A 23047-nucleotide genomic window follows, 5' to 3' on the forward strand; every position below is an offset into this window, starting at 1 on the left:
TAGGGGTTTGCTTCCGGATTGTGGGTGATCTTGGTAGTGCCGGCTGCTGTGACCTGGGAGCAGGGCTTCACCCTGTGACACACATGCATTGGCACCCCACATTCTCTTCTGCGTGGCAACAGCAGACCCTGGGAGCTGGCGCTGGTGGGATCGGCCGTGAGGCCTATTACCAGGCACAGCCCAGCTTCCTCACCCGGGCAGGCTCATTTCATGGCCAGAGGAAAGGGGACAGCGATTTTTTGGAGACAGGAGCTGGCCCGGGTAAGAGGTTGCCCTCCCTGTCCCTCGTGCCCCCCGGCTCCACTCCCTGCCTCAGTGGTGCCCACCTCCCTCCCAGCCATGGCGGGACTGGGCACTCCGTCCCTTTCGAGCCATCCGGTCAGTAGGGGGCAGTGGAGGTCTCCAGTCCTTGGGGAGGATTGAACTGAGCGACTTTTTACAACTGTGTCCCTGGAAGGTCTCTCCTGTCCCCAGCAGCTCCTGTGTCCTGCTAACATTTTTCCTGGGGTTGTCATGCTGGGCTGGGTGGGGGTGCAGGCCAGGGGTGCCGGGCCCCCACCAGGCTGGGATGAAGCAGAGCTGTGTTGACACAAACTTGAGCTGACCCCACATCCTCCCTGCAGCCCAGCAGGAAGTGGCCTGGTGGCAGTCCCCTTGGTGGGTCCCAGAACAGCTCTGCACATGGAGGAGAAAGCCCCAGCTTAGTGCCCGGCTGACTGTTCCTTAGGCCAAGCTGAGCATTCCATCTGCTTGGCCAGGCGATGCCGATTGAGGGCTGCAGAGATGCTGAGAAGTGTCTGTCTGTCTTCCTGAAAAACAGCCTTTATTTTTTGTGATTTTGAAAGTTATGCCTACTCAGGACAAAAATGTTTTTTTTTTTTCATTAGAAAACTATCAAGAAAATGATCAGTAGTAATTGCATCCTACAGAAACAAGCACTGTTAACATTTTGGTGTTTCCTTCCAGTCTCTTGTTCTTAACACATACACGTAATACAAGTGATTCGGTCAGATACTTCTCCCCGCTACATGCGAAGGTGCCCTGTCATTGGGGGCTTCGTTTCCCTCCCCCCGAGTCTTGCCTTAGGGATGGGGCATCTTGCCCTAGGAGGGTACGGGAAGTTAACCCGATTAACCCTCTCGGGCGCATGGAAACTTGGGGAGTTTCCAGCAGATGGTGGACCCTGGCTAGGGGTGGGGGGCAGACAGTGGGCCCCGGGTGCTTTCTTTTTTTGTTCTGTGGGGTTATCCGTGAGGCAGCGTGCGTGGTAAATGATACTTTTGTTGCGCTTCACCTCATCCCTGTTGCCCTCCTCCATTGTCAGGCTTTCATGCATTTGTTCATTCATTCATGTGCCTGTTGAGGCCTGCTCCGTGACAAGCCTGGAGCCGAGAACTGGGGACAGATGATGAGGCCCTGTTCCCTGACCCCAGGTTTCTGGTTAGAATAGGAAGTTCTTGGAGACTGGACCACTGGACTGTCCCTCTGGGGGAGAGGGGCACGGGAAGGCTATTGAGGAAGGGGGCTGGCTCTGGAGGGAGCCAGCTCCTACCCCTTCTTGCTGTATGGCCTGGGGCCAGTTGTTTAACCTCTCTGTGTCCATTTCTTAATCTATTAAAGGAGGAGAGTGATGGGAAAGCTCAAGTGCGCTGTTGTGAGGACCTAAGAGGGTGCATGTAAAGCTCTGGGAACAGTGCCTGCACTTCGTAAGTCCTTTCTCAGTGTCCGCTTTTGTTGTAGTTGCCGTTCTGAGAATATTCTTGGATCTTGGGACACTGACGACCACAGATAGAATGCTTTTTCTGGAAGCCATCAAGAGGGGACTGCAGTGGCTGCGGGAACAGTTACTGACTTGGGAGCCGCTGCCCAGAGCTTAGTCACGGTTCTCAAAAGGGAGGTGGGCTCCCCGGAAGTCCCCTCTCATGGACTGGTCACCTGGCAGCTTTGCCTCCCGGCCCCTGGCCATTGGCTGAGACCCAATCTGGTGGCCCCTCAGAGAGCAGGGAGGAGAGTAAACACCCGAACCAAATTAAGGTGGGCTGGGAAAGGGGGTGCCACATGAGGGAGGCTCCCCAGACTGGTGTCCAAGTAAAGAAGGGGCCGACGTGGGGCCCAGCTGTGCGGGGCAGCCCCTGAGAGTCTGAGACAGGACCCTGCCTGCCATCCTAGGCTGGGGCCGGCCCGTCCACACCGGAAGCAGCAGCTGCGTCCTTTGGCACTGACCGGCTGGCTTTCTAGGGGCAGGAGAGTGTTGGCTGGAGCTGGAGCCTGACTTCTGACTTCGGAGCGAAATCCAGGCTTCCCAGGGACCGGCTGTCGATAACGAAGCTGGGATAAATCTGCAGAGGAAGAGGGGTGTAGGCCAGGCTGCCTCTCTGCACCCCCTTCCATGCAGGTTTGGCCTGGTATACACCCTCCTCTTCCTCGGCTCTCACCCCCTTCCTGGGGCCCTTCACGTTCCCGCCGATGATTTCCTTTCCTGTCCCCTCCCTCCCTTCGGCACAACGCAGTCTGGTACTAATTAAGGCCTTCCGCTCGCCGCTCGCTACTCGGTGCTCAGCCCCTCAGCCAGGGGGGAGCTTGTGTGGGGCCTCCCCGGCTGGGGGTGGGGGGCTTCCCCAGCACAGAGCCCTCCTCTTCTGGCCTTTCCAAACCAGACATTTTGTGTGTGCGTGTGGCGCTTGGTGCAGGAGAACCCTACGCTGCAGCCGCCCGCGTTTCTCACTTTCCCACTTGGTGAAGGTCGCTTGGCTTGCTGTCTGCAGGTCGCGCTCCCCGCACTTGCCGAGAGGAAGGGCCCCTTCACCCCACCCAGGCAGCTCCGCGTGGCCTGCTTTCTACAGAAGGTTCCCCCGAACAGGGCCGTGCAGTAAGGTAGCAAGGCCGGCTGAGGTTTTGCGCTCCTGGCTCCACTCCAGCGCCTGTTAGCTGTGTGGCCGCCCCGCCTGGGCCATGGTCCCCCTGCCCTTCCGGCTGCTGGAGGGAGAGGGCAGGAGAGGGAAGGGGGCACAGACGGTGAAGGGAGCGTGTGGCAGGCAGGGGTGGAGGGCTCCATCGGCCTGCAGGGGGACACACACAGTCTCGGGGTGCCCGGCACTTCCTGAAACATGACCCCCGTTCCATCAACCCTCGAGTCTGAGTGTTCGCTGGATTCACCCCCCCGCTCCCCGCTTCCCCAGCAGACTTGAGAGTTGGTATTTGCTCTGGCACGCGAAGCAAAGAGGAGGGAGTGAAAAGCGTGGGTTTGATGAAGCTGAGGAAAGATGGGGAGATGGTCCACCCTTCCCACATGTGGACCGAGGGCGGTGGCCTGGGGCCTCTGTGATGGCTGATTCACTAGGGTGGTTGGTTCCTGGGGACTGAGGCTGCGCTCCAGCTGTGGCTGCTGTCACCAGAGGGGAGAGAGGAAAGGAGGGCAGCACCCTCTGTTGGCCAGGAACTCAGGCTGCCAGGGCTGCATGGGTCCCCCCGATGATGACAACAGCAGCGTTGGTGTCTGCCCGTGGTAACCAGGGTTTCCTGTGGACCTCGGATGGTCTTAGGGCTCTTTACCTGGGATAAGGACTTCCTGGAATTCTCCCAACAACGCTGTGATGTCGATTCTGTTACTATTCCCATCTCACAGATGATGGACACCGAGAGTTTAACGTGCCCACGGCCACACAGCTAGTGAATCCAGGAAGCTTGACTCCAGAACCGTGTTCCTAAACCTCTGTAGAACTGTGACGTAGCTCTCTCTCGTCTATGAGGCCCAGAGAGGAGCAGTCTCTTGGCCAGGGTCATACAGCTGCTTAGTGGCAAAACGAGTCATGTCTCCCAGGCCCTGGTTCTGTGGCATTTCAAGAAGTGGGTGTCCCTTGGTGTGGCATGGCCACTAAATAGCCTCCAGCCCGTGTGCAGGCTGGGAGTGGGGCTGCCTGCCTGTACTTGTCTGGAGGCACAATGGCCCATCCTAGGGGTGGGACAGGAGGTGCCAGTGGTCACTGGCCAGCGCAGTCCAGCTCTCCATGTGTCATTCCAGAAGGATGTTAACACGAGATGAGGCAGCTGGGGGAGATGGACACCCTTTGGGCTAATGAGCAGCTTCACCAGAACCTTTGCAATTTTGTGGGCACCTTTGGGTCTCACAACTCTCTCTCATCCCTCACTTGGCTGCCTTGCATTCGTCTGAGGATGTGGTCAGGGTGTTGCCTTCATTGCAGGTGTTACTGTGGGCTGCACACGTGGGTCAGAGCAACACATTGGCCCTGAGTCCTGCCTGTGTGTCGTCATTGGTCAGTGAGGCAGGACCTCTCAGGAGCTTCCAGTCTTCCACCTGCCAAACCCCGTACATGGTTACTCACGTAGGTCACGTAGGAGTAGAGCTTGGCAACGTGGCTGCAGAACAGCGTTTTCCCAGCTGAATGTGTCCGCACAGCCTGACTGTGTGTGTCTGTGCCCCTGGCCCCTGCCTGTCCATGCTTGCATTTTCCCCAGCTTGGTGGACATAAGGGTCACCTGGCTTCCTACCCTGCAGGGGTGCAGTGCCTGCAGGAACTGGCGGACAGGAAAGAGTTAATGGCAGATCCGGTCACGACTTTTTCTCCAGCTTTCCCAGGGAAAGGGCAGGAATGAGAGGCCTCCTCTTCAGAGGAAGGGGTGGGTGGGGGTCTTAGAACCATCCACTGACTTCTGCACACCAGCTGTTCCGAGCAAACCCAGAGGTGGAGGGAGGGTTTGCAATAAGCTAAGAGGATGGAATGAATGTGGGATTCATTACTGGAATCTGGCAACGCAGAGAGCCTCACTTTCTCCCCAGAGATGGGATGGGGGCGGGGTCGTCTTGGAGGCCCTGGGCTGGAGCCATGGGGTGGGGGTGTCGGGCAGAGCCCTTCACTCCCCCATAGCTGAGCTTGGGCCCCTGCTTCCTTTGCCTGAGCTCGCCCTTCCCCTGAGAACCACAGGCTGGAATCACGTGCCGGCTTTCCCCGCTCCCCCACCGCCCTGCTGGAGAGAATGGCCTGGCCTTTTGGCCCCTGCCACCTACGGCCTCCTGTTTTGCTGCCCTGGCTTCTCTCGATGGAGACTGGCTGGGTGTGGGCAAAGGCCGCTTCCGGGCAACCTACCCCTGTCCTGGGAATGACTGAAAGCCACCTCTGCCCCTGCGGGGTGGGCTGACTGCCCCAGTTTTGGGGGGTGGAAGGGACCCTAGGGAGAAGGCCAGGGTGCCACTACTTGGGTCAGAGCATAAAGGATGGCCCCAAGCGTTTCTGAGGCGGGGGCTGCTGCTGGGTTCTGGAAGTTTTGTCCGGGGTGCACCATCTGTTTTCTGTGGATGCAGGAGGCAGTGTGCTCTGGTCTGATTCATGGAATCCCCTGGCCCGCTCTCTCAGTTTACAGAAGAAGAAGAAAGAGGCTCAGAGAGGCAGAGTGATTTCTCCAAGGTCACACAGCCCAGCCAGACCCTGGGCACCCCTTCCTCTGATGCCTCCCACGTGGCAGCTACTGTAATACCGTGATTTGGGACAGTTTGGCCTCTCTCGGGTTTGGTAGCTCAACGCTAGCCTGGCCATCAGGAGGAAAAAGCAAAACGCCTAGGAGAGAAGGGAGGCCTGGGGTTCGGTTTGAGTCCAGCACCAGTGGCCCAGTTCCCAGGAGCAGAGTACCGACCCCTCCCCCACATCTTCTACCCCATGACCCCTGTGACCTCTCTGTGGGGAAGTTGGAATGACCTGGGCTCCGTGGAATGTGGCTGCCTTAATATGACCAGTTCTGTCTCCTTGGAGGAAGAGGGTCCCTCAGTGAGGTGGGCGGAGCTCAGTGTCCAGGGAGCAGGTGAGGGGTTGTTGGCCTCCTATGGTTCTGGTGAAGCAGAAAGGCCAGCTGCCATCATCAGTGGCCTTGGCCTGCCCAACCATCCTTCTGGGGTGGCCAAGTGCCGTGTTGGAAAAGCCCAGGTGAACCCTGGTATTATCCTGGGAGAATCACTGGTCAGTGAGGCGAGTATGGAGTTTCTGGCGAGGACCTTCTGCTGTTCTCCCAGCCCCTTCAGGTACATGGTCCCATTTTACAGATGCAGACAACTGGGTCCCTCAGCTACCCAGTGGTGGGGTCGGGACCTGAACCCAAGCAGGCAGCCTCTGGCCCACACTCCTACCCTTCATCTCCCTTCAGGACCCGAGTTAGTGGGGTCGACAGAATGGTGACTGCCAAAGCTGTCACACCCTGTCCCCAGAACGTGTGACTGTGTTAGGTTGAGTAGCAAAGGGGAATGAAGGTTGCAGATGGAAATAAGGGACCTCGTTCTGGGTCATGCACACAAGCCCAGTGTCATGACAAGGGTCCTTAAAATCAGAAGAGGTAGCAGGAGCGTGTGTCACAGTGATGTCGTGTGACAATGACTCCTGGCTACTGCTGGTTTCAAAGGTGCAGGAAGGGCCAGGTGCCACGGAGTGTGGTGGCCTCTAGAAGCTGGAAGAGGCTTGTTCCCCTAGAGCCTCCAGAAGGAACCAGCTCTGTTGACACCTTGATTTTTCACCCAGTGAACCTTGTTGAATTTCTGACCTCTAAAACACTAAGATGACAAATTGGTGTTGTTTTAAGTCACCAAGTTTGTGGTGATTTGTTATAGCAGCAACAGAAAGCTAATACAGTTAGAAAGTGGTGATGCTCTTCTGGATAGTATTTAGGAGGAGTTCCCTCTGTGTCCTGAGCCCTGGAAGATTCTGGGCTCCCTAGACGCTCCCGGCTGCAGTGCACAGGAAGGCTCCCCCCAGGCAGGGCAGGAAAGAAACCAGGGGAAACTGAAAGTGACCGGCCCAGCGGCATGCTGGGAGAATTCAAGCCAGATTGCCAGTTCCTCATGGAAAGTGCTTTCTTCCTGGTGGCGGAGGATGGGTAGCGGGAGTGGACTTTCGGTAGTGGGGGTGGATTTCCGGTAGTGGGAGTGGATTTCCGGTCGTGGGGAGTGGACTTGTGGTAGCGGGAGTGGACTTTAGGAGAGCAAACCTGTTTGCCCCGGGGAAGCTGGAAGACCAGCTGCTGCAAAGGGAGCCTCAGGTCCCTTCCTAACAGCTCGCAGGTGACACAAGGCCTAGAGGCCACACTGGCCTCTGCCTTGCAGCCCTTGAGGGCTGGGGCCTGAGATAGGAGGTGGGGAAGTGCCAGGTGCCCTGCATGGGCATGGGGGCTCCTGCAGGTGCCTCCAGGCTGCCTAGGGACCTTGGAGACCTTGGTGGAGGGTTTGCAACCCCTGCCTTCCCCCATCAGCTCCCGGTGGCCAGCAGCTTGCAAGAGTTAAGCTCTTGCTTGCAGCCATGAAACTGCCATGTTCTGAGCTGAGTGGGGGTCAGGTGCGCAAATTCCCGCCCCCTTACTGCTCTGATCAGCTTGTCCTGGGGTCTGGAAAAACAGCCTGGAATGACACTTGATGGCAGTTCAGACCTGCAGCCTCATCGCTTACCTGCCTGGAGACCTCTGCTCACGGGTGCCTGCTTTCCCAGGGGGTGGGGCCTCTTTTAGGGCTCTAGGGCTCCTTACAGGCGGCCTCAATGGACTGTCCCGCAGGTGCCCAGGCCCTTGCTAAGTGTTGCCAAATAGAGGTAGGTTCCACCTGCCACCTGTTTGGACTTTGTCTCCTCCCTGACTGTCAGACCTGAGCCGCAGGCCCTATGGCTGTGCCATGCAGCCTTGGGTACCTAACATAGGACCCATGTTCAGGGGACACGGTACTTACGCACCGAATGACCGAACGAAGGAAGGAACAGACAACTTGGACTCACCCAGCTCCCATTTCTAGCTTGTATGTCTTGATGACAATATTTTGGTATTTTATTTTATATTTTTAATGAACTTTTTTAAAAAACCACAAAAACTTCATTTTGAAATAATCTGTGACTCACTAGAAGTTGCAAAAGTCGTCGAGTCATGTGTGCTCCTGCGCTTGCTTCTTCCCTCAGCGACATGTTACAGAGCAGAACCTCAGTTCACATCAAAACCAGGTACCTGACGGAGGTACAGTAACTTAGCTACAGGCCTCATTCTGCTTTTACCGTTTCACAGGCGCCCACTTTTTTTGGTGTTGGTTCTGTGAAGTGCTGTCATGAGCACGGCTTCGTGTAATACCACCACAGTGGGAAGAGAGAAATGGTCCATCCCCGCAGAGTTCTGCCTGGCTTCGGACTTTAAACTGTACCATACAGTGTACTTTTATTTTTGGCTTCTTTCACTCAGTACTATGTTTGTAGGATTTATTCTTTTTAAAAAATGTACTTTTAAAACAAATTTCCCAGAAGACCCTTTAGGTCTACCATAAGGGTTTTAAAGCACAGGTGCGTGAAAATCGTCGGTAATCCGAACTCTTCTTGTCAGTCAACAGTTTCTGTTTGTTCCTTTTTTCACTTCCAAATCAGAGGGAGCCTCAGGGATCTCGAAGCTGGCAGGTGCTGCACAGCCCCCCCCGCCCCAGCCGGCTTCCCGCCCACACGCCCATGTAAGTGTGGGAGGGAGGCAGGAAGGCAGCGATCAGAGCGTCTGCTCCGGTACTGGGCACAGCGCCAGCCTGCACATATGCCATCCCTCTCCTTTCCATTCTGGAATTCCGGTGAGGGAAGAAGTCCTTTCCCCTTTTGACAGATGGGAAAACCGCTTCCCAGAGATTAAGAAATTTGCCCGAAGTCACTCAGCTCGTAAGTGGAGATTGATTTGAACTTCCGTCCTCTGACCTCCAAGCCTGCGTTTTGTGGAGGAAATGGAGAGTTGGGTGGCGTGGCTGAGACCCCCAAGGCTCTGGGGTGGCTCATAAATGGAGTCACTAGCCCCTGGGCAGGGAGACTTTGGCTCTGGTTGATCCTGGGTTTGTGGATTGAGCCGGGAAGAGAAGGTGGGTCAGTGTCCCCTCTGAATAAACAGTCAGCGGTGATGTTCCTGCCACTTCACAACCTCGAGTTTCCGGTCTGGGAGAAGAACTGGGCCGGGCTGGTTTGGGCCCAGTGTAAACAAGCTTCTTCTTTCCCATGTGCGCAGGCAGTTTTACCGGCCCTGGGCCTTTGTAAAGAGATAAGGGGTTTCTGGCACCCCCTTCCCCACTATAAGTGGGTCTGGGGCTGATAAAAGCCTCCTGTCACATATCCTCAGGCCTCAGGCCTGAGATCGAGGTCTCCACCCTGGAGGAAAAAACAAAACAAGGCTTCCTTTGGCCGGGGTGTTTGCTGCCAGGTCATGAAAACAGACGTGGAGTCCACGCCCATTGGTCAGGTGCTCCACGTGGGTTTCACAGCCCTTTGACGTTGTTAGTTCATTTCATCCTCCCCCAAAACCCCATGAGGAAGGGCAGGAAGTTTGAGCAACCTCCTCGCGAGCAGTGGGTTCATTGCCCTCAGCTTACAGGTGAGGAAACAGATTCAGGGTGGGTATGACTTGTCTCCCAGGTCACCTCGCCAGTTAGCCACAGAAAGCTGACAGCTTGTTCCTTGTGACTCCCCAGGGCCTCCGAAGATTTCTTCTGTTTTTAAAAAACATGCACTGTCTCAGACGGTGCACACCTGGGTACCTCTGTCTAGCCTGAGAAGCAAACATCAGCTGGTCCCATTTCCTTCCTGTCACTGGCCATTCCCAGGTGTACCTTAGAACTTGCACTACCATGTTTCTCTCAGTAATAGGTGTTGTTTTGCAAAACTATAGAACTAGGAGCATGTTAGGTGTAAGCATGCTTTTACAGCTTCTTTTTATGTCTGCAAGTGGAGTGTCGGCTCCAAAGCCTGTAGTGATGGTCTGTGCATTTTCACTGCCAAGTGGTATTCAGTAGGCAGATATCCCCTAGCTTTCTCTTCTCTCCTTGATGGACATTTGGGTGGTTTTCAGGTGGTTTTTTCTTTTTTTTTTTTTTTTTTTTGCCTTGATAAACAGTGCTGCCGTGATCATTTTTGAGGCCCCTGGTAACTTAGGAATTTGGATTTAAAAATATGATTCCAACACCTGTGGCTGCCCTAGGTAAGCCATCGTCCCCGTGGAGCTCGTATTATCCACTCCCACCTGAACCTGTGTCCAGAGAGGCTGGATTGATCTAATGTCTAGCCTGAAGCAAGAGCAGAGCTGATGGGCTACTAAGTGTAAACCAGTATTTCTCAAACTGTATTGTCTGTGGGACCAAGTTTGGGAAATAGTTAAAGAAGTTACACTTTAAAAAAAACCACTCACATTGCAGAATTTAATACATTTAATATACTGACATATCTGTAAGTATCTAAAAGAAGGACTGTAAGGGTAGTAATTGCCAAATTTATTTGAGTGAAGAAACCTTTTGGGACAGGAACATCCTACAGGGCAGGTTGTCCTGCTTTAACAGACTTTGCGAAACAGGAGTCTAAATTGCTGGTTATGGGTGGGGAAGGTGCAAATGTGCCATAGAGTGATTTTGGGGGGGTTGGTGTCAGAGAAAAAACCTTTCCTCTACCCTCTTAGGTTCCTGAGTTGAGGGTCTGCAAATTAATCTGACAAGAGTCACATTAGCAAGAGAAAAGAGATTTAATCACATGTGGGGTTCACAGAAAAATGTGACTCAAAGAGGAAGTTAGAATTTGGGGCTTATATGCCATCTCAGTAGGGGCAGGAGAGGAGGAGGAGAAGAGCATTTAGAAAACAAATGACTTTTTGGAAAGATAATTGGGCCCTTAAGAGAAAGGTGGGAGGAACAATAGTTTTGTGACAATGTCTGTGTAGGGGTGGTGTGGAGATTTATCTTCTGTGATAAGAGTTAATCTTCCCAGGTTGCTCAGAGGAGGGGTTTGGTGACAGTTGAGTTCTAGGAGGCTCTGCTTTTAGGCAGATAAGAGATTTCAGCAACTCAAATGCCTTTTGCTCAAAATAAGTATTATGCCACAGAGGTGTATTCTGGACCCCTTCATAGGCGTCCTTCTGTTCTCTTCCAAGTCTCAGCCAAGCGGTGGGCAGCGTTGGAGACCCTTAATAAAAAGCCCACGCCTTGCCCACTGAGTTGGCCCGGGCCCCTCCTGTCTGGGCCCCTCACTGCTGCTGTTTAGGCAGTTAGAACCCTGTGGCCCTTCTGCATGTAAATCCAGTTCTTTGTTCAGGCTCAGGATTGATTGGGTGCTGGCTTTATTTTGGTCCTAAGGCAGGATGAAACCTCTGGAGGACAGAAGCTTCTTCAGACAGTTGAAGGACTATTGACCCTCTGCCCCGACTCACCGCATGTGTGTCTCTTGGGGACATTCAGCTCTAAAATGTTATCAAGATCTTGCCAAATCTCAGAGGTGTGTGTGTCTATCAGTCTTAACCGGTGGTTCTCAACCCCAACGACACGTTAGATTCCCTGAGAAAACTTTTAAAATTTCAACTCGTAGATTAGTTCAATCAGAATTGCTGGGGTGGGCCCAGGCATCTGTATTTCTTGGAAGTTCCCCTTAAGAGGGTAATGTGCACCAGGATGGAGAATCTATCCTACCCTTTCTGCCTCCCTCTCGCCCAATCTCAGCCTCAGTCAGCCTCTAAATACCAAAATTTATTGTTTGACTCAAAATCCTAGCATTTTTAGCTCCTGAGGTTTTGTTCTGGTCCTCGATTCAGTGAAGGGGGAAGGTTCTCAGCAGCTCACCTAACGCCAACCTGGAGCGCCCCCACCTGGCGGGCCTCCCTCCTGATACCCCAGAGTGAGCTCACAGGCCCAGCCAGACACCCTGTGCAATAGACACTGGTTTCTGTTCGTCCTTGAAATCCATGCAGCGTCTGATTGTTTTGTTGCCTGGTGTTCAGGATTCTGGTTTTGTTCAGCCAAGAGTTTGCAGCCCAAGGGCACGCTGGTTGCCGAGGGAGGGTGGAAGTGTTTCTTGATCTACAAAGCGGCCACCACACTGAACAGTAGAGCTGGTTGGAAACTGAGTAATGTCACGATGTTCTAAAGTTATCATCAAATAATTTCTAAGAGACATTGTTGCTATAATGATAGCTTTTCAAGAGGAAAAAAAAAAGTATGCTAAAGGTGCCTGGGAGGGGACAATACACCCTGACAGTGGGGGTGAGGGGAGTGCTTCTTAGAAGGGAGGAAATGGTGCCTTCTTGCCACTGAGTTCCACAAACAGTTATTGAGGCCACTTCCTAGGAGACTCAGGAGGAGGTGAGTAAATCAGCCCTGGCCAGGGCTCCAGGTCAGGGTATAACTCAGGAAATACGAAAAGGGGTGGGGGACACATCTGATGGAGAACATCTGGAGGGCTTCCTGGAGGTGGTGACTTTTAACAGAGGGGATTTTAGGTGGGGTTTGGGAGACTACAAGGTCTGAATGAAGGATGCAGTGTCCTCAGAAAACGGCACACTGTAGACATGGGCTGAGCTGGGAAGGAGGTCAGGACTAGAGACGTTAGTCGGGGGGTGATGGCTGAAGTTGGCGATGGAGGCGAGGCCATCTTCTCCTCTCCCCTAGGAGACTGAGATAAGGAAAGAGGAGACCCCTGTGTGCTGTCTAAACCCCTGCTTGGGGGATGAGGAGAGGAGAGCATTGGGAGAAGTGCTTTTCCAGAAGGAGGGTGATTAACGCTTGCCACATGCTGCAGCCCCTGGTCTGTGGGTGGGGCCCAATGTTGGTGACGAGGCTTTTTTGAAGAACTCGGTGTTAATAGTGAGAGAGACAGAAGCCAGACAGCAGAGGTTAAGAAGTGAGTGGGTGGTGGGAAGATAGAAGCCCCAGTGCCATGTAGACCAACTGTTCAGAGCTTGGGTTGTTCAGAGGAAGTCGACAGTTGGCAGAGATGGCTGGGAGCAGAACTGGAGGAGGGTGTTTGTTTTTGAGATTAGGGGCAGCCCTTCTCCCAAGTCAAGCTGCAAAGGAACCAGAAGAAAGAGAAAGCTGTCAACCAAATGTGACAGAACATCCAGGAACTGCAAGCTCTGCCCTGCAGGAGCTTGGAAGGCAGGGCCCTCCTCTCTGCCATTAATGCCAGGGGCCCTCAGCCTGCCCATCCCAGGGGACAGCAGGGGCTCGTGTGGGCACCGGGCCTGCGGGCCCCTCCCCTGGGGGGGTGTCTGCATATGCTCGCTGCCCACATCAGCTGGCAGACCCACACCTGTAACCCGCCCAGTCTTTTCCCTGTGCCCCATGTGGGCAGCCCAGCGACGGGCCCACACACCAGAGGGAAGGATATTTTTCTTGGTATTTGGCAGGAAGCACCTGCTGCATTCCGTGAGGTTTGCCCAGGGTAGGTTGGAAGAGTTGGCAGGTGGGCTGAGCTTAGTGCTTTGGGCTTGGCAGGAGAAAAGTGAGGGACGGGCGCAGGCGTGTGTGTGCATGTGTGCGAGAGGGAGGCAAGATGCCATGCGACCACTTCCCCTCTCTTCTGCTGACGCTGCTGAGTGCTAGAGCGAAGGTGTGTCCTGTGTCCCGCGCGTGGGCCGGCGCTGTGGACGGGAGACGGCTCAGAGACAGTGCTCTTCTCCTGTTGTTCCAACTGGAGGGAGAGTAGGACCCTGCTGCAGGACACCTGACCAGTGGGTCTGCCCGCGGGCATGTGCTGTGGGACCCCCTTTTCACTGCACGTCAGCCTCATGCCCAGCGAGGGGGGCTTCCATAGCTTTGTGGTCGTGGGTCGAGCTTGGAAGGCCAGCCTTAGAAAATCCCGCTGAGACCCTGTCGCTGCTGGGAGGGATCCTGTTCTGCTTAAACGCCCGGCCTGGGGCGTGGGTTTCTCCACCTGCACAACGGAGCTCCTAAGTTACGTGGGTCAAGGTCAGGACAGCGGAATGCAGGAGCTTCTTGTGGCTGCCGTTGCAAATGACCGCAGACTTCAGGGGCCTAAAACAGAAATGTGTTTTCTGACAGTTTGGGCGGCCAGAAGTCTGACACTAGGGTCACTAGGCTAAATCAAGGCGGTGCAGGGCTGGTTCTTTCAGAAGGCGCCAGAGGACAAGGCATGCTGGCCTCTTCCAGCTTCTAGTGGTGGCTGGCCGTCCTTGGCTTGTGGCCCCATCTCTCCAGTCTCTCTCCACCATCACGTGCTTATCTTCTCCATGTTCTTCAAATTTCCCTGTGTCCCTCTCATCAGGACATTTAGGATTACATTTGGAGTCAGCTAGAGAATCCAGGGTGATCTCTGCGTCTCCCAGTTCTCAGTGACTTCTGCAGAGCCCCTGCTGCCCTATAAGGTAACCTTTCATAGGTTCCCGGAGACAGGCTATTGTTCAGTCTCCCAAGGACTCAACATTTGTCTTAGGGCCCTTCTGGTTTTACGGTAGGAAACAGTAAGACAGAAACTGGCTCATGGGGGAAAAAAGGATACATAAAGTTCTTTTTTTCTTTAAATACAGATTTATGGTGGTAAAATACACAGAAGGCAGAATTTACCCGTTAGTGGCATTTAGTACACCCACCATCACCACTGTCTAGTTCCAGAACATTTCCATCACCCCAAAAGGAAAGCCCATATCCATTAGCAGTCACTCCCCGTTCCTCTCCCCGTTGGCAACCACCAATCCACTTTCTGTCTCTCTAGATTCTTTTTAAATCGGTGCAATTCTGTATGACTTTGAAGTAAATAGCAAAAGCATGATGAGTTGGTTATTGGAAGGGGTACGAGCAGGGGAAGCCAGTGGCTGCTGGGGAAGGGCCCGAGTTGTAGCAGCCTGGACCTCAGCCACCCGCCTTTCTTTGGTCTCTGCTTGTGTTTCTCGCCATTCCCTTCTCTCTCTCTTTCCTTGCAAATGGCACCTAACAGCTTCCCAGCCCCCAAGTTTGCATGGCCTCCAACTTTCTGGGCCCTCCACTGGAAAGGTCCCTGGCTCCGTGCTGCCGGGGGAGGTTCCAACAGCCCAGCTCATCCCTCTTGAGCGAGGCCTTCCAAGTCAGGTCGCTGGTCAGCCTGTGGCCAGTTGCCTTTAAGTCAGGGGTTCATCTCGGCCTGAACACTCGTGGACCAAGTGGGCTAGGAAACCCCAGAAAGGGATGGGCTGGCAGCAGCAGGAACTGACCTCTTCCGAACGGTCTGATTGATGCCTCGCATGCATGTAGCAAACTAATTTCTTAGGAGAAGCTCTGCTCTTTCTGACAGTGGAATCCAAGAGACATGTTCCCGCCGAAAGGGAACACTGTGATGTAGGAGTCAGTGGTCTCAACAGCATCTTCCAGTGGACACCACTGTGTGTTCCCTTGAGCTGTGTCCTATAGCGGCCCTAAGTGTGGCTGCACACGGGTGCTAAAAATGTCATGTGGGGCTCAAATAAGATGGTCCAAATAAAGGGCTCTCCAAGGGTCTGGTGTGATGCCAGGATAGCATTGAGAGTGTCGAGAGCTGTACTGTCCAGTACAGTAGCCACTGGCCGCGTGTGGCTATTGACCACTTGAAGTGTAGCCAGTCCAAACCGGGAGGTGCCCTAAGTATAAAGTACACGCTGGATTTCAAAGTACGGAAAGAAGAAAGAATGTAAAATATCTCTGTTTTTCTGATTGCATGTTGAGTTGATAATGTTTGGCTCTAATAGGTTAAGTAAGATGTATTAAAATTAATGTTTCTTACAGTTTTCATGTGGCTGCTAGGAACTTTAAAGTGATGGGCGTGGCTCGCCCTGTTTTTGCTGGAGGATTGATGGGCAGCTGCGCAGGCTCAGGCTTTCTCTGAGGTCGAGGGTGTGCTGAGTGCAGAGAACTCTGAGCAGTCCCGGAGAGCAGATTGGTTCTGTGTTGGAAAAACGGCCTGGACTGGGGGACTTGTCAGGCACAGGAATTCCCTTTCTGGTGCCCTAAAGACCCCCAGCAATTGGGTTATGAGTGAGGGAATGCTGCTAGAGGAGTGTATGAAAAGCACCCAGGCTGCCTTCCTGGAAGAGGAGGTAAGGGGGAGGAGGAAGAGTGAGGGGTGGGCTTGGAGAGCAGGTGGTTTGTGTTTGCCCATGTGCTACCCAGGAAAGGGTGGTGAGCCCTGAGCCTTCAGGACCAGAAAGCTGGGGCACAAAGCGAGGCCAGAGGCAGAGGGCAGTTCCGAGGGGAGGGAAGGCCTTTGCCCACAATGGGGCCAGAGGCCACCAGGGCAGGTGTGGGGCGGAGGTGACAGCCCTGAGGCTTTGTGTTAACCCTGACACCTGATATGACGGGCTTCCGTCCTGGCATTCTTGGTTGCTGGTTCCTGTAGCTGCCCTTCAGGGCCCAGTGACGAGGGCCTGGCCAGGTGGGCAGGGGGTGCCAGGGGGCTGCACCCTCCCCACTCCCTGTCCCAGGAAATCACCTTGGAGGAAAGGGGAGTGTATGTTTTCAGTGGCCGCCTTCTTGGTTCATCTTGCTTTGATTCTTGCGGTTAGAGTTGATGGTGCCCATTTAACAGATGGGGAAGGTCATGTCCCGTGGACATTGAGTTAAGGGCCCACAGTGATCCCGAGTGAAGGGGCCTTGTTCTGCTCTTTGACCCTAAGCCGGCGTCTCAGGCCCAGCACTGGCCTCCATTTCCCTGAGATGGGAACGAGGACGCAGGGTGAGCAGTCCTTTCCCTGGACGCTCCCCGTCTTTGGCCGGGTGCCCAGAGACCAAGGGTAGCAGCTCCGATGGCTGCTCTGCATGGGGGTAGGGAGGGCCGTGGGACAGCAACCCCCTAAAACCTTTGTGGCACACCTGCAGACCCCGGAGGCCATTGGGGGGACAGTAGCCCCCAGGAGTGGGCAGTGGCTGCTGCTGGGGACGAGCTGGCTTCTGAGCAACTCCGAGGGTGAACCAACTGGACATAGCCTGCCTGTGTGGCCATAGGGTGGGTGCCCTGGAGCCTCACCCACCAGCCACATGATGGGGGTTGGGGGGATCCGGGAATGGGAAAATTGAGCCAGCAAACATCTTGGGAGCGGCAACGTGGGAGTGGTCATGGCCCATGGGGGCTGGGCCAGAGTTGTTCCTCTAGCAGGCAAGAGGACCACTGGCCGTATTCCTTGTCCCTTCAAGAAACCAGCCACTGGATCTAAAACGGCCTTCACTCTGGGTTCCTTTGCACCAGAACTAATGGCTCCCTGCCCAAGGCAGATCCCCCCAATCAGCCCCAGGAGCTCTCGCCTAGTGTGGGAGGCAGCCTGGGGCCAGTGTTGGCCACACCCATGCCTGGGAATGACTCACGCATTGGGGGTCAAAGGTCTTGGCAGGGGATGGGTCTGACCCATTCCAGCCCCTACAGGGTTGCTCCCAGGCTCCCTCCTCAGGGACCACCTAGCCCATCCCCCCAGGGGTCCCAGCTGAACACAGGGCCTGCAGGGAGGGGGGAAAGGAGGAGACTGTGACTCATTGCCCAGGCCCTTAGGGGCTGGCAAAGCTGGAGCTGGACTGGAATCTGTTCTGATGCTCCAGGAAGAAGAAAGAGCTCAGGGTGAGCCGGCCCCCACCCCACCCCCAGCCCCTGCCCCATTCCTCTCCTGCTGCCTCTCCCTTCCGGGGTGTCATCTCCACCAGGGAACACCTCGGCAGTTGGGGGCAAACAGGGCTGGTTGTGCTCCGACCCCCGGCCGCAGCCGCCTGGGAGCCTGGAACAACTCAGGGCTTTGAGGGAGACCTGCAGCCTGGGGGAGGCCCCCTGGATGGCTTAGGTGTGTCTGGGCTGGTAGGTCTGGGCCTGTGGGGCACCTGGCAGGCGGGGTGCACAGGGAGAGGCAGCAGGGAAAGAGCACCCGTGGGCACTGTCAGATTCTTGGCACCACGCTGCACCTGGGTGTGCCACCCTCAGGCAGCGGGCAGGGGACGCAATGGAGGAGGGACCGGTGACTGCAGGCGCTCTGACTTCTGGCAGGGGCAGCCTGGCAGGACGTGCAGGTGAGCCGCGTCCCCTTTCTCCTTCCCGGAGCTTCCCCAGGAACCCTGTCACTTTCCTTCTGGGGCGACTGAGGCCGGCTGGGTAACTCGGCTCCTTGGCGCTTCTTAGCACAGTTACCACCCGCCGTGCAGCTGGGGGCCCTTTCCCCGCCTGCCCCTCCTCCTCCACTCCCCTCACCCTGCCCCTCGGAGCCAGTGAGTCCCCAGGAGCCTCGCTTCGAAGGCAGTCGCAGGCCCTCCTACCTCTGTCCGCGCTCTGGGAGGCTCCTTGTTCCGTAGCCACAAAGCCCCTTTGATCCTCTGCTCGGCTCGGAGCCATGTGACCCGGTGGGCGGGCCGCGCGCTCAGGCGGCCGGCGCAGCCCGACTCCGCTGCTGGGGTGAGTGCTCCGCTCCCTTTGTTCCTTCCAGCCTCGCACCGGTGGCAGGGGGGCCCTCAGGTGTGCAGGCTCTTGGGCAGCCCCCTGATGCCCGGGCGGTGGGGCCGGGAGTAGCGCCCCCCCAGGGCCCACCGGTGGGGACCTCCAGCCGGAGGGACAGCTCCCGGTCCCCAGGAGACGGGGCAGTGGGAGCTCGGTCTCCACGCGGGGCCCATATTTTCACCCTCTGAGTAACTGTACTCAAAGAAAAGGGCTTTGTGCGGCCCCAGCCATCTCTTTGTAAATGTTTGGCCAGCTAAGCCGAGTGGTTAGGTTCTCCTCCAGCGGGAGTTGCTTGGAGCAGTCAATTTCCCTACCGCCATCAAGGGGCTTCCCTGACTTCCAGGAGGGCCCAAGACTGCGGGTTGGCCACTCCTTCCGCACAGATTGTCAGCCTTGGGGCAGGCGGCTCCGAGGACTGGGCTGGCCATCAGTTTCAACAGACACTAAGTGCGGGAATCAGGTCCCAGCCGGCGGCATTGTTAAGAGGCAGTTTCTGCTTCAGCTTGTTGGTTCCTGGGAGGTTTGGGATGTGCAGTGGGGGCAGGGGAGGGAGGCGGTGGGGGCCAGCAATGCATGTGCTGCTTTGCTGGAAGACCTGGTGGAGCGTGTCCTACTTCCTGGCAAGGAGCAGGGGGAGGAAGCAACTTCTTGGGGACCTGGCTTCCAAGGGGGCATGCCAGCTGAGCTGAGATGCTGGAAGAAACCCCAGATCAAATCGCACAGCCAACACAGCATGTCACCCCATGCACTAAAGCTGAGGTGCTCGGAGGCAGTGCCATCTGCTCTGAAACTTCATCCTGATGTCCCCCGGGGATTGGCTCAGATTCCAGGCTACTGCCTTCATCCTCCCTCTCCCTCTCCTCCCTGCCGTGAAATCTGCTGGCATTTTTGTCCGAGGTTTGGGGGAACATCTCTGCTCACCAAAGAGAAGTTTGAAATTCCTCTGCCGGAGAAAAATGTGCCGTCTGGCAGCAGGTTTCTGGCGGGGACAGTACCCTGCCTGGAATTCAGCCTGGATCCCGCGTGGAAAAACCTGTTAGGGGCGGAGGTAGAAGCCCTGTCCCCTTAGTACCTGTGGTTCTCCCCCTTCATTCTCTATTGCTTTACCTTGAACCTTCCTGGGTCTCCCTGGGTGTTTACAGAAACGACATTTCTCTTTAGCCCGCTCCTGCGGCAACCCAGGGGGCTCCTTTTCAGGAACTAGGACGAGTAAGTTTGTTTAACCATTTATGGTGAGGAGACCGCGAGCCTCCACGTGAGGCCTCTGTTGCTTCCTTCGCTCCCCTCCGGTGTCTTTTGGGTTTAGATGTGTCTGGGGAAGGAGGCCCCGATCTGTGTCTGACCTCTTTTAAGCCGGTCTTCAGGAACCTGCGTTGTCACTGAGCCCTCGCCCACCCATCCTGGGGTCTCCACTGCCTCCTAATCGTTTCCATGTTGTGGCACCTGCAACACGATTGCATGTGCTGGTTTGTGTCTGTATTCCTGCCAGACTCTGCTCCTTGGGGCTGGCGCTGGGACAGGGAGGACTGTCAGCTCAGCTGGCGCGTGCGTGGGGAGGACCTACTGTGCACCGGGGCCCAGAGCATTCTGAGATGGAGGTGACACAGCCCTGTTCTGTTGGCAGGGGACAGTCACAAGGCAGATAGTAACCAATGCTGTCGTGGGCCCCACTGGCCCAAGCCAAAGACGGCCTTTGGGGTCACTCCCTGAGGGCCAGGTCCACTGCCCTTGGCCTCAATGGGACTCAGAGCTTTCACTCTGTACCCGCTGGGCAAGTAGAGTCTCTGGGCTGACTTACCTCCCCACCCCACCCCCTCCTCACTTCCCCAGGCCACCACCCCCTCCCCACTTCCTGTTGTGTCACCACAGGCCTGAGCTGCTCTGCCAGATAGGGTGGTTTTGCAGGGGCTGAGAGGCATTCCATAGAAGGGAAGACCCTTGGCCATAGGGGAGCCCCCCACCAGCCTGGAGCCGGCCCGGCTTCCGGTGTCAAAGGTCTCCAGGCTTTTTTAGGAAGCCTGTCATCATGGCTGAGCTTCCGTTAACCAGTCCCCCACCCCAGCTGCATGTTTAAATCTTGGGTTGGCTTTCCCATACCACCCGAGAATGCTTGGCTGCTTCCCTCTCTCGTTGGCCGTGTGCAGGAAGGATGATTGTAGTGTATGAGGGTGAGGACGCACGCTTTGTGCGCCCCGCGTCTGGGGCTGGGGTCATCTGCAGCGACGGTCAGCCTGCCGCACACACTGTTGCTCCCGCCCGTGGGGCTGGATGTGGGCAGGGAGGCCCCAGCTCCACACAGCGCTGGTCTCAGGGAAGACGCTTCCAGCAAAAACCACAGCCCTTGGCTGGGTGGGATCCATTCCCAGACTCCTGCCTTCCAGCGCCAAGCTTTGATTTGTTTACAGAGCGCCAACCTGGTTCTTTGGACAGGTAGGGACCTGTTCTCAGGAGCTCGGTGGAGCCTTAGGAGGCCTTCCCTGGAACGCTGTGGAGGGTGGTCGGCCATGCAGTCAGCTCTGCGGGTGAGCCTCTCCCATGAGGAGTGGCCTGGGAACCCGGTGACCGGCTCAGCAGGGTGTCTTGCCCCACCTGGTAGCCCTCCGCCCCGCCCGCCTCCCCGGGGGGCCCCTGAGGAGCCTCGTTCTGGGGCTGGCACAGCGGCCTTGGCTCCTCCCTGGGGTGTGGTTGGGTTCATCGTTTTCTCTTCTCTAGTCACCACTCTTGCCAGGCTCTGAGCGCAGGTGAAGAGAGGGCTTAATCCTGCGAGGCCCAGGGATTGTGTTTTGAATCAGACTTTCAACATCAGCCTGAGCTGCCACTTGCCCTTCCGGCCTCCAGAGCAGAGTGAATGCTCACCGCAGCTGGTGTCCTGGGGGAGCAGCTGGTCCTTGGCTTGGGGGGTTGGGAGTCAGCTCAGCCCAAAGGCCCTGAAAGGTGAAGATAACCCACCTGCCCACTCCCCCTTCCTCACTGTTCCAGCCTAAATCTGATTTTTAAACACTTTAATTGGGGTCCAGTAGCTGGATCATGGCAGAAGCACCCCCAGATTTCTTGTCATTCTCCTGAAGCTGGGGGTGGGGGACACTGTAAGATGTCGGCTCCTGAACGCCCAGGGCTACACTTGCAACCCCAGCTCCAGGTTGGGGTTGAGTCGCCAACACTGATCTCCACGTGGTTCAGGAGGAAGGTTCACAGCCGCTGGGGCGCCCCTGCTCTGACCGTCGCACCTGGCTGGCATGGGGCTCCCCCTGCCCGGGTCCGTGCCCCCAGACGGCCTGCTCTGCGGGATGCCAGGTACCTGGTGCCCAGGGATGGTCATCCAGTTTGGATGTTTCTCCAAATGGTCGTCGGTCCATGGAATGTGTGTGGACCGCCTCCTGCGTCCCAGATCCTTATTGCTTATCTCCCAGGCCTAGTTCCAGGTACCTGTCACCGGGCCTCTGACATGGGACAGAAGATAAGCTTTTCCTGGCCAGAGCAGGGAAGTGAATTTCCCCTGTTGGTGAAGGACACCCCCCGCCAGTTGGGGATGTTTGTGTCTGTCTCTCACTAGACTGGACTTGAGAAAGGGATTGTGTTTTATTGATCTCTGTCCTTGGGTCACAGGTGCTGGCTCAGTTAATGTTTGAATGGATGCAGGGTCAGCCCCAGGTGACCGCAGCATTTTATCTTTATCCAAACACCGCGTGGTTTCTGTTAGGCTAGCTCGACAGCCTTGTAAGAATAGGTATGCGTCTGGCTCTCTTTATACGTGTCTCCTCGAAGCCTTTTTTAAGAAAAAGGGACAAGGAGCAGCATGTCTTCAGTGACTTGAATACATTCTCCCTGTGGCAGGGGACTGGACCAAATGACCGCATCCCTGCCCACGTGCCTGGGTGCTGAGGGACCATTGGAGGAGTGAGGATGGGGTCCGCGTCTTTGTTCCTTGTCTGCCGAGGCCGGAGGAAAAGCTGCCCGGTGCGGGTGACAGTTGTGGGCCCCGAAGACTAATGACAAGTTGGACAGCGGCCCCATTGAGTCAGAGGAGGGAGAATCACTGTGGGTTGTGGCTGGGGGACGGGGCGGGCGGGGGCCAAGGGCAGGAGATCAACTCAGAGGGTGGTGGAGGGGGGTCTCCATCCCGAGGAGCAGGCAGCAGGCTATCCTCCCCCACGACTTCTCTGCCTCGTGGCCTCCCTCACCTGCCCCCGGCCCAGTGGTGACAGGGCACCAAGTGGCTCACACACCACATTCTGCTGATGTAGTGCTGTCATGCATTAGTGGCTTAGCTGTCGCCTGCCGGGGCCGCAGCCCCACAGCCAGCGCCGTCCTGACCCGGTTTACAGTGGGCTGGTGCCGGGGTCCCTGGGTCTTCAACTCAGGGAATTTCATATAAGTGACCTTTGTCACCAGCAGGTGGGTCACGTGACAGAGGCGGAAGCTGGGGCAGAGAAGTGAAATGATGGATCAGAAGGTTTCCATGGCAAAACGTCATCCTTCCCAACTTCCTCATGGGAAGAAGAACAAGTTTTAAAAGGCTTTTTCCCATGTAGTTTCCCATGTAGTGGTTCACATGTAGTTTAAAAACTAGGAAAACAGAAAGATCCCAGGGTTTCACCCACTCTGCCTGTGAGAAGCTGAGGACAGGTGGGAAAGGTGTTTCTGATTCTGCAGCCCTGGCCGCCCACCCGTCCACACTCACCCACACACCACGATCCATCCTCTCGGTCCCAGAACTTCATTTTAAAACACATGGGCCGGGCTCTTGCCCCATTTAACAGACATGAAAACTGAGGCAAAGTCACCACAGAGGTGTTTAGGTTGGTGAGAAAGTGCCTCCCGTAACTTTCTACACTTAGAGAACAAGTAAATAAGGTTTATTTGTTATA

General features: G+C 55.8%; 1 protein-coding gene across 13 annotated transcripts in view; it reads left to right on the forward strand.

Annotated features, from left to right (window-relative positions):
* Positions 1–23047, forward strand: part of SEPTIN9 (septin 9) — a 152450-nt gene that overhangs the window by 98917 nt on the left and 30486 nt on the right. The window contains exon 1 of one of the 13 annotated variants that reach the window (XM_081029923.1): positions 15603–15810. The exons of 7 other annotated variants lie outside the window; for them this stretch is intronic. Coding sequence is in view for 2 of the 6 variants with exons in the window: in XM_081029933.1 (XP_080886059.1) it covers positions 17692–17758 (67 nt within the window). In the remaining 4 variants the exon portion in view is untranslated. Of the gene's footprint in view, positions 1–15602; positions 15811–17069; positions 17319–17382; positions 17550–17572; positions 17759–17940; positions 18138–23047 lie in introns of those variants that run through there. 5 more of the 13 variants (XM_081029934.1, XM_081029924.1, XM_081029926.1 and 2 more) reach the window with 5 other exon arrangements.

The sequence above is a fragment of the Rhinolophus hipposideros genome (assembly GCF_964194185.1).
Source record: "Rhinolophus hipposideros genome assembly, chromosome: 20".
Taxonomy (NCBI): Eukaryota; Metazoa; Chordata; class Mammalia; order Chiroptera; family Rhinolophidae; genus Rhinolophus; species Rhinolophus hipposideros.